A 15,539-nucleotide genomic window follows, 5' to 3' on the forward strand; every position below is an offset into this window, starting at 1 on the left:
TTGACTTCAGTGAGGTTAAGGTTGATTTTTAGGAGCTTCAGATTCAAATGGAAGAAGAGTTTAACAATGGAGACAAGAATTAGGACAGCTGAAGAGTCAAGCTGCAGATTCACAGTGCTTTGAGTAAAGCCCAGGTACCTTCAGATTGAAAATTGCATTGTTAGTCTTAAAATCTTAAATCAAAACATCCCTATTTACAATAAAGTTACGCAGCAACTCCAGTATTTCTTTTGGGACCTTCAGAAACCATCCTTGCTGTTAAATGAGCTTAGCAAACTGGTCTACAAAGCGGAGAAAGGGAAATAATTCCTTTTTTAAATTTTTTTTTTTTTTTGGTAAAATTTTGTGTGGAACCTAAATCAAACCATATGAAGAAATAGAAGCTTTTATAATGGAAAAGTTCACAATTACTACTGTTCATTACAAGATCTGTGTAATTTGCGTTAAACCTTGCTCAGCAGTCTCTTTAAGTCTCGTGGATGGTCTCGCATTGATGTGTGATGTTTTTCAGCATGCTACATGCCTTCTTTCCTATAACCTGTCCTGACACTGTAGGGACTGACTCCTTAGTCTAATGTCTCATCATACAAGTCCTTTCTAATGACAGTGCTACTCCCATTAGCCTCTCTTGATGTCTATTTACCATAGGAGCTTTTCAATTATTCAAAATGTAAACATCTGGATTAAATAAATGAAGAAAACATTCAGCAAATGTTGCATGCACTCTAAAACTTTTCTCCAGAAGTTATGACCGTGGTAGAACTTGAGAAGGAAAAAAAAATAATCAATATTGACTGCGTACATCAGCCTCTCAGTGCACTGGGGACATGGGCAGGAAGTCCTAAAGTTGGGAACTGCCAAGAGACCTTTTTCAGTAGAAGGCACACTATGATGATGCATCTGGAACGATACCTTGTTATGTAAAGCATCAAAACATGAATATTTTCCCATCAAGAGCCAAGTGTTGGCTTAAAATCTATGCTCTGCATGGATGCGTGTATGCCTACACTTGGAGTATATAAAGCATGCAATACGTACGTATAAAAATATGTTGTACATTGCCAAGAGATAAAGCGGATTGGATTTTCTCCCTGAGAAGTCTTTTGAAGTCGGTTAAGTGTGGGGTATGTGTCCAGCTTTAACACTGCCAAACTCTTAAAAGAGCCTCGTCTCTGGCTTTTGCAATACCTACTTAAGCATCGAGTTGAATCTGTCCCTATGATCTCCACAAATCAGGGAAGAATATTAGAATTTGTACAGAGGGAAGAATACAGATCATAGTTGCTGCGTTTGGAAACATCTGGAGCCCTCACACAAGCTCATTAGTCTAGTCATAAAGCAGAGCATTGCATAAGACTTGCCTTAATGAGATTAAAACCAAGCACAAACAACCCGGTGTGTGAATGACTCCGGCTGGCGTAGGAAGCTGTTGTGGGTTACACAGGGCATTTCTTACTCCTTGGCTTCAGGTGTGTGAGCAGGACCCAGGGGTGGGGATAGAAGGTTTGGTCGTTCAAGACCTGGTCCCAGACCGTCCACATTCTGCAGTTCCCCACAAGGGCACGCAGTCCAAAGCCAGGGCTGTGTCCGCTGGGTAAGGGGATCCGATAATCCATAAATTCAGATAATTTCAGATCTTTGCTTTTTGCGTTTGGTCCGTTTGGTTGGCCTCGTTCGCTTCCAGGAGGTGGAAGGTCAAGAGCTGGAATTACAAAGCGTTAGCTTAGCATCTCTCGCGAGCCCCCAGAATGTGTTTTGCTCTAGCCAGAGGGTAAGGCTCTGTAGCTGAAAACCAAGCTTTGTAAGAACTTTATGTATATACACGTAGATAAGCTGTAGTGATCAAGGGGTACATCAAAACCATGACCTTCACCACAAAAGCGTGAGCCCCGCTGGCTGTGCTAAAGGGACAGCTCACTGACCAGACAGGGGTCTTGCAGGAGGCCACGGCTAAACCCAGACCCCAACGCGTGCACCCATTCAAGGGAACGACAAATTTTGCATTGTCTAAAGTGATGTGGGAATAGGTATTACATAGACACACTAAAATGAAACCAATCTCATGCTTCAGGGTGTAAATTGATCACTGGAAAGGTCAGGAAGCAATTTTCCTCTCCTGTTAACATCACTGCGCCGTCAACATGGGGTGGGTGGGTGTGCGCAGGAGAGAGAGAGAGGGGTGGAGGGAAGAGAGGCAATTTCTCCTGTAGCATGAAGTATTTGCCAGAGGCAAAATAACTTGCTGCAGCCGTGAGTTTATAGCAAACTGATTGCCCAAGTGTTTGAATTTTACCTCGTCGTGATTTCTGGGTGCCCGATTTAGGGCACTTCAAAGGAGCATGGCTTTGGTGATATATATATATATATATATATATATAATGGAAATCCTGGCTGCATTTGGACACTGCCAATTTGGATGCTGAGTCTGACGCTGCGTGCAGGTGCACCAAGTGGCTGCTCTTGCATGAAAACTCTGCTTTGAGCTTGGGTGTGGGTGTGCAGTCGCCGTTTTGAATTGTGAGCCCAGAGAAATTGCACACTGGCGTTTGGACCCCCTGGATTCGAGAGGGGGGTGGGGGGGATGTGTGTACCTTCCCACGGTGGTAATTTCTAAAGGGCCTCACACTAAGCCCACTGAAAACATATCTTGTTGTGTATCTTCATAACTGTAATCACTTCTCAGGGTAAGACAGTTGCTCTGAAATAACTGAGGAGTCAAAACCCCAGTGGAGATACTACAGCAAAGGGAGGTAGATTTGCCCTTCGTCTGCACCCCCAGCCCCCCAACCCTTCCACGGCAGCCCCATGGTAAGGACCTGGGGTGGCATATCAACTGGGGGGTGTTCCTTCAAACTAAACCGTCTTGTGCGAGGCTCGACCGTCACCAGTTAACAGAGCTCATACCCCAAAACGCTGCAGCTTTTTTTGGCCTCTGGTACATATGTGCTGCAGTACTGAAAAGGTTAATTAATTTGGAGGCTAGTAAGCAGACATGAATTAAATGTTTGCAGCGAAAGGTGGAATTGCTTTAAAATGTTTTTATTTACTGCACACCAGAAATTTTCATAATCTTCATAAATGCAAGATGGTGCATATGTGTCTAAAATATTAACTCTTTTCTTTTGGAAAATCAGTTGATTTCTGAGGATATATGCTAAAACATGGGGAAAATTGGGTTTCGGAGTTCAGAATTTTTCTCTTTATAGCAAAATCTCCTCTCTGTACATAGGCGTATGTGTGCATGCACAATCCCTTTTTCAGGAGTTGAAACAATAACAAAGTGCAAAAGCGTATCAGCTGTGGCAGATTCCATGGTCAAAGAACTGGGAAATGGCAGGAAGTGCTGGACATCAGAAATATTCTGAAAGATGTGGATGCTAATATTTGGTTTTGGCTATATGCTGTGGCTACAAATTATCTTATTCTGACCAAACAAGAAGAGCTTTAAAGAATTTCAGTGACTCGCTCGTGTACCCGGCAGTGTGGCTCTGGAGATACAGATTCTATTTCTGCCTCAGCCATGTGACCTATATATCTTTGGGCCAATTCATCCATGGTTTAAAACGAGGTGCAGGCAGAAACGAGGAGGGAAAAAACCACAGATCCAATCCCGTGGTTTTTTTTTTTTAACTCATTACATCTTCTGTGTCTGCTGAGCTGGGGTATAGGAACTTAAGGAATGGAGATGTACGAGACAGATAGATGTTTTATGTTTGCGTTACTCATTTCATTCCTCTTCAGCTTCCTTTGTCATCTGGAGATATGTTCAGTGGCTGTTAGGAAAACAACGTGTATTGGGGCTGTCTGTAAATCTATAACACAGAACTGTGAGAGGAGCTAGTCCATGTTTAGAGTCCTTTAGTCCCATGGCAGTCTGCCGCAATGAACGGCTCTCCTGGTATTGCTATGCTTTGTGAGTGGATGGGATTCCAAGTGTGCATTTCCTCTATATTTTTAATTTTGAGATGGTTTCTTCTCCTAAAGAGAGGTCTTTGTTAAACACGTGCCATTCACAAGCACCTATCTTTTCTGAGGAGATCTGCAACAAGTTGAAGCACAGCAGAATAATTTCCAGTCTTCCTTGGGGAAAAAAGTTGTTGTTTTTGCCTTTTTTTTTTTTTTTTTAATTAAGTTATTTCCCATTGACTGTCCAGTAGAAAATACTAGAAAGTAGCTTGGTTGGCACATAGTGCCAAAAATTTGTCCTGTGTAAGCCAGGTCTCTTTTAAATTTTCTATTTATGCATGTATATATAGAACCCAAATCACTTTAAACAGTATATCCGAAGGAGGACACTTGTCCAAGTTAATAAAAAACCAGAGACTTCAGGCAGAAGCGTCTGATAAGTATTTTACGTATATTCTTTGTAGTAGACGAGCCACCCTTGAAGGCTTTAGGTGGTTCAGCGATCTCCTACCAGAGGAATTAATATTTTTCTTCTTGCTTCCTTTGTTTGGGTTGAAGCGTGAGGTCTTGTTTCAGATTTTGCTTACTAACAGTGGAAGCAAACACCCAGTAAGGCTGGCGGGTGCTGCGTTTGAGAAAGATTGAAGGGAAGACTAAACAAGATGTTAGCAATCGAGCTAAAATATACATCAAAAAGTGTATAAATAAATACAGTAATTAGCAAACGAGATCACAGACAGTATGTATATATGTTCTTTCCTTCTATCTCTGCACCATTAAATTGCTGGGTGGGATCTTAGGACTTGGCCTTTTCATACACGAGGGCTGTTCTGTGCATCAGGAGTAGAGTCCCTCGTCTGTGGCCCGTAACACTGCACATTTTGAAAAACATACTGGCATGCATATTCCTCTGAATCCAAGCTCTTCAACATTAAAGCAAGACCCTTCATTTTAATCATTAGAGAATGAATCCAGTGCTAATAGCACTTAATTGTTTCACTAGAATGATCTCCGTTGCTTTTGGCAGCCGAAATGAAAACAATTCCAAATACCATCAAAGGAGCTTATCCACACACAGCATGTACAGGGAGAGTGTTTTGATATACAATGGTGTGTTAATATCATAACATCTCCTAATACTACATACGGTTCTGTAATCCTTTTCTGTTTCAGTCTATGATCTTGGAAGGTCCGATGGGTAAAAGCAAAAGGAATAAAATAGAAGCAGAAAATCTTGGTCCATGCCCCTTGAAAATAATGTGCGGACAGTCTCTTTGCTTCAACCATATACCTATATTAATCTTGACTTTCTTGAAGCTTGCCCGCTAGTTTAAATTTGTATGCGACATCAAACATACCTTTTCACATATGTTCTTTCCAGATTTTTTTTAACAGTTACTTAGCAGTTTATAGAAGGAAGTGAATGATCTCATCAAGCTGCTTAGAAATTAAAAAAAAATCTGTGCTTATTAATTATGCAGGATTAGTCTAATTATAATTCAGCAAATTAATTAGCGACAGAAGGTGTTCTGAAACATTGGAGTACATTTGCATGTTAAATGGAGAGGCTAGTCTGTAATATATGTAAATTTATGCATGGCTTCATAGTTTAATTTAAAAATTTGCAGCTGCATATGGTATGGGAGCAGGTGAAAAGTCAGTTTTAGTTTAATGATGCTAACAAACATTGGATGCTGTCCTGTCTTAGGGAAGGAATGCGCTGAATGCACCCCTATCTGCCAATCTATAAATCTGTCATAGGAATATAACGTTACACCAATGTTCAGATTCAAGGTCATCTGTGACTAGACCCAGAAGTACAATAGGTGCAAATCGACCGAGTGAATAGACCTCAGGAAAGGGAGGAGGCAAAATGTGCGTGGACCCGAGTCACCGGGATGTAAATTTGCCTCTTTAGCAAATGAATGCATGTTTATTCTAGACAAAAACAGTTTAGGGACAGGCAATACTCTTGCCTTCTTAAATGAGGGAGAGCTTTCAGCTGAGTGATATCCGCTCTGGCAGGTGTAAAATAGGTGCCTAACCTTGGTTCGTCTCTAACATCCACATCAGCGCAACTTTCTGATCTCTTGGAGTCACTGGAAAGTTATTACCAAGTTCTGCATTAACTGCAGGGGAGAGAGTTTTTATGTGCCGGCCTCTGCCATCTGGCAGAAGTAGTAAAAACCAGCAGACCCCTCAGCAGCAAAAAGGCTATTGGTGTAATTGGTGCTCACTGTTCAGCCTAGCATGGCTCAATGGGCAGATATTTTTGGAGAGCAATGGAGTAGGAGGATAGAAGAGCAAAAAGATAAAGGAATTGTAGATTTCTCTGGCTATGGAAAAAAAAAAAATGAGTGGGGATGGATTCTGTGCTCATTTAACACCTGTGTAAGCCTTTTCTGGGATCCACGGCATTTGAAAAGTAGAATTTGGGGTAAATCTGCACCTGTGTAGAGCTCTGAGGACAAACTGGTACCAAAGAATGAATAGATTTAGCCAGTATCGCACAGCATCGTCAGGCCCGCGTCGGCGTGATACAGTCCGGCACCAAACCGTAGCCCTTCTGCTGAGGCTGACATTAAGTGCAATGAAGAAAAATTTGGCCGTGTTTTCAGAATCCTGCTGGGTGTTATGTTCTGAGGCAGTGAGCTCCATGAAATTTTTGTCACTATTAAAAAGAACCAGTAAAATCACAAACATGGACTTGCAGGAATGGGACATGGCTCTTGGCTGGAGGAGCAACTTGATCTGTGCTGCGGGGCAAGTCACTTAATTTCTAGATGCCTTGACTTCCCCGTCAGTGAAATGTGTATAAAAGCCTTTTTTTCCTCCTGTCCTTTGTGTATCTTCTCTCCAATAACAATTTCACAACGTGACTGTGCAATGCTTAGCACAGTTGGAGCCCATAGATACTGTAATAAACCAGGGAATATTATCTGAATGTCCCTTTCAACAGCCCGTCAGCCCAATCCTCTACTCTATTACCTCCCTGCCTATTGACTTTTGATTATGCTATGGCATTTGGTCCTGTGCCAAATGGCATGAATAATATGGATCTTACAGTATAACTAAGCTTTTAGCCATTGTCTTTTAAGTTACTGGAAAGTTTTGGTGTGGGAGGAAGGAGGAAAACCCAAAGGAAAAGGGAAACTGCTCAGATTGCAAAGAGTCCTCCAAAGACTTTTTGGAGAACAATTGCAATTACAAACACGCTGTTAGTGTTGTGTTTCATTTTCAATTCGAGCCCATAGAGTTCAATTATTATTTTCATTAATGGTGTCAGGTTTTCATCAGAGTGCACAAACAAGGAGGTTTTCCTTGGAGATTTTTTTTTTTCCTAGCAAATGTGGCCATGCCAAATAACTACGTTCAGCATCGAGAAATGACTGTCTGTATAACCGGCAGTGCACTCTCCCCCTACCCTCATTTCTTGAAAATGGGATCACTTTGCAAGACAGAATAAGTATTTACCAAATGAGTGTGAATTGCCGTTGTGGATGTGTGTGCCCACTGCTGCTCAGGAAGAGCGGAACAGAAAATACTTCATAGTTGAAAATTGTGCAGAAGGTGGAAAATGTGCAGAATATAAATATCAAATTTACTGACGTGTTTTGGGCTTGGGTGACATACTGCAGGTTTACATCCAGTTACTATTAGTTTGGAAGCTAACCTCTTAAAAAAAAAGCCACTCAATAGAGGGCAGAGGGAAATACAGTGTTCTAGGCTGCGGAGAGATTGGATATTCGAGGAGGAATTGTGCTGTGGTTAAGGCATGAGAGTGGGAGTCAGACAAGCCTGCAAGTCCAACCATTGCTGTCAGCTCAAGGTGCAGTGTTCTTTCTTGATCCATCTGAAATACAGGGTACCAGTACTTCCATTTTACAGGATATCAGTACTTCCATTTAGTATCTTCTTTAATACATTGCACAGACTGTTAGGTACCCAAGTGCGATCAGGACCTCTTGGCATGGCAAGCAAATTGTAATTAGAAGCGATTTTAAGAAGGGTACTGCCATCCTGTAATTTTAAGTTGGACTTTTAAGGCAGTCTGATCATTTGGCCTGCCTTATCTGGACCGCTAACCCATTTTTTGTTCTATTTTCTCGTCCACCTCTAGCATTAGCTTTTCTAAGCTCAGTGTTGCAAGGCGCCAGAGGCCGTACAAATTGGACGCTCTACTAGCAATAGTCTTCTGCCTTCCCACGGTGTTTCAAGGTGGCATTTCAGGCCTGCACAGAAAAAGAGGCCCTAAATAATGGTCCCACCTAAAATCTGACTTGGAGCGATTGACTAAGCGTGGGGAAAAAGAAAGCAGGATGTTGAGCAGTAGATGTTGGTAAATGGCATGAGGCTGTTAGCCTTGGAAAACAGAATTGTTTTGATACTTAAAATTGTCTGATGTTTCCAACTTATTTTAGCGAAACAATGCCTTGTGGTACTTTCAAGTTCTTTTTGAGCTTTTCTCCCTTTTTGAAACAAAAGCACTAATTTCACCTGTTCTCCATCACACTTAACCAGATCTGCGTGTCTTCTTATGCTTTGCATTGTGAGCATCTTGAAAGGAACCTGCTGTTATTGATTGATTAAATATTAATTTTATGATAAAGATGGGCCTAAACAGAAAACTTCTGATCTGGACTTTACTCAGGGCAAAGGATCTTTGTGTCCTATAATAGATTTTTGTCCAAACCGCTTTGATTTAATAACACAAGTAAAAATCCACAAAAGCTTCACAACTTGAAGCCAGCTTCATTTTACCATTACAGTCCTGCTAACATTGCTGCAGTTACTCCTGAACCACACTCTTTAGACCTCTGCAGAAGCAGACTTTACCTTGGCAAGGACAAAAAGTGTGGAGCACAGGAAAAAGTTCCTGTAGAAGGGGGTCAGGTTCAGTACCTGGAAGCTGAGAGAGCAGTCAGGTGAGATGGAGAGAAAGACGTAATGGTGATGGAAGGGGCTGTACAGGGCAGAAAGTACAGATGGAAGTGTAAAAATAAAAATCATAGCAACTTAGGAGGAAGGGACCTCAGAGGATCATTTAGTCCATCTCCTTTAGCTTGCATACACCTGACTCATCTCTGATGCAAGCTGAGGAATTCTTTTGCCAAGTCTGGCTGTCCTCTGCATGCAGCTTTGTGGAGCTGGAGAAAGGTCTATCCAGACTGATGGTCCCATGACTGAAGAAATTACTTGGAATCAAGGCAAGAGGTTAGAGAAGTGTTTCGTTTTTCCCGTCAGGGAATGAGGACGTTGTTGGGGGCAGGAGTAGCAGGCATAATGCTCATGCATGGTTTTTGGTGCAGCTGGAGTCTTTCTATTAAAAAAACAAGTGACAAATGAATGTCCAGTTTCTCTTCTCCTGGCCTAGACTTGGGACCTCACTCGTATCATCTGACTCCTGCTCCCTTCTCTCACAGAAAATCTCCAACAAACTCAGAAAAGTCTTTTGACCTACATATGTTGGTTTTCACGTTTGCTAAAATGGGTTCACACTTTATGCACAGGAGTTTTGTGAAGATTAATTAGCTGCTGTTTGTGGAGTATCATATAAATACTCTGGATTATTGTAATAACCTCACTCATTTCTCGCACAGTATAAGGTGTATGTTCGTTTAGGATGCCTTTGTGCAATGCCTGATCCCACATTGACTATAACTGCTGGAAAGGAGTAGGAAATTTTCTCATCAGCTCCCTAATAATACACACTGACATAATAGAACAAAATTACTCCAGAGATAAATATTCAGATTATAAAGAAGTCTTTTACTGTGATATTCATTAAAATCAAGATGATGATATCAAATAAACGGAGTTAATTGATTTTAAACACTGACCTTCAAATATATGTGCAGAATCTGACCTAGTCCCTTTGAAAGGAAGAAATTTCAAGTAAAGCCTTCTACTTTTTCGTGTTGTGGCATTGGGTAGGGTTACTCGTCACACTTATCTCAGAGTTTGCAATGCCAAGACACACACGGGTGAGTTGAGGGGAGGATGGGAGACCCTGATCTCAGAATTTCCTAGCTTTGATGGAGCTGGAGTCAGGCCCTCACTGTAAGGATAGTTTTGCAGTTCATAGTATGTTTAATCTTAATATCGTTTAAGTGGAGCAAAGATATTCGTAATAACAGCTTCTGGTTTTTTTCTTTGTTCACTTTTATGACTTTTTGGAAGTGCTTTAATTATTTAAGCAGAATGCCACCATGTCTTCATATTTTCATTAGATTGTAGCATCGTAGGATTTGCTGATAAACATAATCCTGCTAGATGGCAAGCATGTTCATGCCAGAAATCGACTGAGGTCATGAATCCAAATTCTACAGTAACCCAAACAAGACAGGATTATCTTGGTATTTGCTTTACAAGGGATGTCTTAGAAGCGTATGCAGTGTCTGCTCACAAGACAAAACCAATGTTGTATCTCTTGATTCTGTACCTGTATTTGAAGAAAGCATGAAAGGTGGATTGGAAGGTTAGTTAAGATGTAGAACCAGGAGCCAGGAGATCTGAGTCCTAGTCCCAGCCCTGGGGCAGACCTGTGGTGTGATGGGGAGTAATTCCCTCCCAGTTTCCAGGCCCTGGCATCTTTGTAAGATGGTGAGTTACACCACCTGCTGCAGAGGGGTTTTGTGAGGCAGAATTAATTGAAGTTTAAGTCCCATAGAATGGCGCTATAAAAGCGCAAAGCATATTATCTATTTCTGTGGTTCCATGTGGTGAGACTAATCAGTCCCAGGTCTTGTGGCAGGCGTTTAAAAAAACATTAATGGATTTTCTTTTTTTTAAAAAAAAAAAAAAACCTATACCTTTTGTTGCCTGTGGGACTGCTCTTCAGGGCTTCTGTCTAGTCCTGTTGAAGTCACAAGAAAAATATTTTTTTTTCTGACTCCGACAGGACTTGATTAAGGTTCTTCTCAATTGTCCGAGATGGAGGATAAATATTCTCGGAGGTGTGGAACATGCTTTCTAGTTCCAGCCCCATTTTTAAGTTGCCTCAGGTGGGTACAGAACCTGATAATACAGGCAGGCACAGACGGGGTGGGCGTGTGGGTCAGCAGCTGCCCTGAGAAGAGCTTGGGAGAGCTGCAAGCGCTTCCTCACTGCCCACCGACAGCCTGCTGATGGGGAACTGGTTCTGTTGTCCTGCCGCCGTACCATGGATCATCCAAGCGCTCCCAGGCTGCTTTCCCACAAAGTCAGATAGGATTGCTCACCTAGAGATAACACAGCCGTCTTTGTAGTGAAGTGAAAAAGGGGCACTTACGTGATTCATCAACCCAACTCCTGGGCATGATGGTAACTCCCAGCAGGAGGAGAAGTAACTTTTACAAGAGCTGCCCCTAAATCCTGAAATTTAAGGTGCATTTTTGAGACCTCTGCCAGTGTATCAGTCTGTAGATAGAAAGCTCGACTGTATGAGAGACACAATAGGGACAAAAAAGGATAAGTCTATAGTTCTATCTTAATTGATTTTATGTCCATGCATTAAGTTAATTGGGTTTTCTATAGCAATGCCAGCATTTTTAGCGGTGGTCATTCTAAAATATTTAGGTTCCCCCCGTGCCTGTGGATGTTGGTCAGTGGGGTGAGCGGGCCATGCTCTGCCTGGCGGGGATCAGAGGTATCTGCTAAACCCATCGCTAATGCCGTCCTCAGTGAGGAACAAAGGCCAGCTAAGAAACATGAAAAAAAAAAAATTTTTTTTTTAATTCTGGTTTTTCTTTTTTGATATATGTCTAAGTTAAGGCCAAAAACTGGCTAAAGGTTCTCATTTAAAAAAATTAATAAAGCCTTTCTGCAATTCTCCTGTTACCCCTAAATCAGCTTCATTTAGTGCTAAACCTTCCCTCCTCTTTGCTCCCCCCAAGTCATTTTTATTCTAATGCTGCAATAAATATTAATGCCTTTCCCAGATGCAACCACTTAAAATATATATGTATATATAACAACCTACCAAATACTTCAAGCAGATGCCCAGTTGCAGCTAGAATTTGACTGGAGAAACTCTGAAAGGAGAAAAAGAGAGATGTGGTTCGACTAGAGGAAAGAGAAAAATTCTTGTGTGTGCATGTAAATAAAACTAAATCTAAACCCGGGGTGATAGGAGGGGAAACTGTCTTAGTGCAGCATATCCAGTGAGCTCCACAGAAACTACAAACGTCTTGGCACAGGCAATATATATGGACATTGCCACTAAAACCCAAAGCCAGCACTTTCACAAGTGAGATGAGGATTACCGATGCCCGTTTTGCAGTATCTTAAAGGTGCACAATTTTCGGCAGCTGAGGAACTCGGCAATTCCAGAAAGTCAGGCACCTTTAAACTGTCTCAAGTGGGAATCCCAAAGTTGCTGCTGGTTAAATTTCCTGACTAAATACCCTAAAGCTCCGCATGTTTGCATGCTGGATGTTGTTTATTGCAAAGCAGTCTGTGAGCGATGAGGACGCTGTGTCTCGTAGGAGGCAGGCAGCTCAGAGAGAAGGAGAGTTTGGTTTTCTGTGTATTTTTAATGGGCGATATACCCATCGGTATGAATCAGCTCAGATCTAAATTAAATCCCAGTTAATTTTCACATATGCTGCTGATTTATGTTTGCTGGGGATCTGAACCCGAATTTTCTGGAGATGTTTAGTAGAAAATATGAATCTAGTTCGTTGCCATGGAGTGTTCCAGAGTTCTGTGATGGGTGCTGTTAAACATACGTTTAGCATTGTTACCTTTCTCTCTCTGCCTTGTAGGAGTTTGTAACACCCAGTACCGCGGTTCTTCCCCAAGTCATTCAGCTGACGCAGCAAGTTCTCGTGCAGGCACCTTTCTTTGCTCTGATTTTCTTCATTCTTTACTTCACGTTGATCATTTTTCTCATCTAGATAGAATAGGGATGCAAACGTTTAAAAAACTTCAAAAGGAAACTGGACATTTTCCTGATTCATTTGAATTTCTGTTTTTCCTCGAAAGTAACAACTTCTTGTGGATTTTTGTTTGCAGTTATCTTCCAGAATAATCAGTTAGCCAGTGGCTCGTTGGTTTTCATCTAAAAGTTACTTGCCTTGGTTTTATTTGTATAGTTTGGTTCCATTCTGCAGTTTTTCCTTCCATAGGTAGATCTCAGTGACATAAGCTGTTTGTATATCTGAAAATATTTTTTTTGTATCTGTAAGAAGAGGGCAGGATAAAAAGGAGTGTTTGTGAGTAACGCTTTGTGGCTCCAATTCTCCTGTGAATCTTTGAGTCTGCCAGCACGCACAGTATTTTTCCTTCTGAAAACATTCTTACAGATAAAATCTTGCTTACCGAATCACTCACATAAAAGAGGTCACAGGTTTTAGCGTGAGGAGTCAGTAAGAGTTATTTGATAGAATATATTCACTCCGTGCTGCTCCTGAGGCACGAAGTTCTGTAGGATTTTGGGGTTTTAAAACGTTTGTGAGAGATGTAAAGAAAAAAAATGGCACGTTTTAATTTAAAACGCTTGCTGGAAGATGCATTTTGTAACAGTGGTTTAGGATGACGTTAGCTGGGTCTTTCTTGTGGGCTCAATTGTCATGAGGTTTTCGAAGGGTTTTGTTTGTTCAAGCAACATATAAATGGATCAGATCCTTCGATGCCTCTTTGTGTGTTTGGGGCGGATGGAAGAGCAATGCGGCGGCGTGAGCGGTGCAAAGAGAGGAGCAATACCAAGGGCGAGTGGGTTTCTGCTTTATTGTCTCGCGTTAGGACTGTTTTGGTTGTTGTTGTTGGTAAACCTAGGAAATATACATCTTTCTCCTTTAAAGTTCTAATTCAAGGCATGAATGTGTGAGTTCTGAAGGGACTTAGGGACTGCGGTAAAAAATCGTTGTCATAGTAACAGAAAGGGAAATAGGCCTGGCTCACCTGGGACTTTAACTTACTGCAAAAGCGGATTTTTTTTTTTTTTTTTTAAGGAAAGCACTCAGCAAGAGAAATAAATAAATAAATTGTTCTTTGTATTCCGAATCAATTCTTCAACTATTTATTTTTTCTTATAGCCAAGTCTTTTTCCTTCTAAATCTATCTTAAAGTCGTCGTCGTTGTTGTTTTATTTTAATTGTGGCAGTTAAACCCATTTTGTCCAATGAACGGAAATGAAAAGAATCAGAGCAAATATTTTCACTTGCGATAGAAGATGCCAAAAAAATACTTGCCTGTTATGTCTGAATTTTGAAGACACGTTTATTTGGTTTTTAACCTAACAACTACGTTTTTTTTTTTTTTTTTCATGTAGTTTCTTTTCCTCTGCGATTCACAAATTTAATCAGGTTCATCAAATAACAAAGGGATGAATCCTCTCCTCCCTCGGTTTGCCACAAACCATTGTGGAAAAGCTTATAGCAAAGCGCCTGCCTAATATTTCTAATCTGTGAAATCTATATGCTCTGGTGCCCAGTGTTGGGTGAGCCAACCAAGCATGCTGAAGATTCAACTTGTGTAGGTGACAAGCTTAAACTCTACAGAATAATAACACATAAAGATAGGCGTATGTGACAGGGCAAAAATAATTGGCACGAGAACTTTTTACAATGTTAATAGGTTTATCTGCTGGGACAGCATGAGCTGTCATGTATTACCTCAGGTTGCGTTTTTTGTTATCCTCTCTCAAAATCTCTGTAAGATTATAATCTGGACTCTTGGCAGTTCTGCTTCTCTGCTTTAGTTACTGAAATCTTAACAACTAAAAACGTCGCCATGATGAAATCTCATCAGCTTCTTCTGGGAGCTGTGTTTGTTTCTGGTTTTTAATACATTCTAAGTAGTTTCAAGGCTTATCTGCCTCAGAGTTGCCCTGTCGGTTTTTGTAATTTTTACAATAACATTATCCTTCTACATTGTTTCATGGAAAATCCCTTCAGACAGCAAAAGAAAGACCTTGTATGCAAGGGAGAGATAAAGAGAGAGACTAAAATCATGTGGTCAAACATGCAGTGAGGAAACAGGCATAAATTGGAGTAGATATGTTGACTTATACCAGCTAGCAGCCCAGCTCAGAGTGGATTACAGTCACTTTGCTTGTACTTTACCCGATATTTATTTATTTATTTATTTTTAAACTTCTGTTTCTTGGGGTTTGTTTTTGTTTGTTTAATTTCTGTTTCGGTAAGTTCTTACAGTTCTGGTCTACTGATACGCCACCATGTAAATCCCTGCAATATATACTTTAAACCAGAATATAACATCACTTGTTTTGTTATTTTTAATAGAAGTGACATGGTTCTTTATCTTTCCAGATTCTTCCTGAAATTTTTTCTCAAGTGCAATCAGAATTGCTTGAAAACAGCAGGAAACCCAAGAGATATGAGGCGGTTCCAGGTAAGTCTTATGAGGCTCAGCATTAACCTCTCTGGTTTTTTTATCTTTTCCCTCTCCTCTCTCCTAGATTGTTCATAATAAATATGACGACAGTATATAATAAGCCATATCGGATATTGTTAAAGTTTTTCTCCATTTGTTGTGTTTAAACCTACACCACCGCCACCCCACACCCCCCACACCCCCTTTTATTTTTTTTTTCCTCGTTTTTCCACTCTGAATCCCCAAGGGGAAGTGATGTACTGTACCAACCAGCAGTGGATATTTGATTTGACACCCTCGGGCAAAGCACTCACACA

The 15,539-nt window shown here is 40.9% G+C and overlaps 1 protein-coding gene across 2 annotated transcripts in view; it reads left to right on the plus strand.

Moving 5' to 3' along the window:
- The window catches only part of EBF2 (EBF transcription factor 2), a 146,264-nt gene that overhangs the window by 95,663 nt on the left and 35,062 nt on the right, over nucleotides 1–15,539 (plus strand). For both annotated transcript variants that reach the window (XM_080370334.1, XM_080370333.1), the window contains exon 7: nucleotides 15,159–15,240. In XM_080370334.1, coding sequence (XP_080226460.1) covers nucleotides 15,159–15,240 — 82 coding nt within the window. The remainder of the gene's footprint in view (nucleotides 1–15,158; nucleotides 15,241–15,539) is intronic.

The sequence above is a fragment of the Falco punctatus genome (assembly GCF_963210335.1).
Source record: "Falco punctatus genome assembly, chromosome: 20".
NCBI classification, from domain to species: Eukaryota; Metazoa; Chordata; class Aves; order Falconiformes; family Falconidae; genus Falco; species Falco punctatus.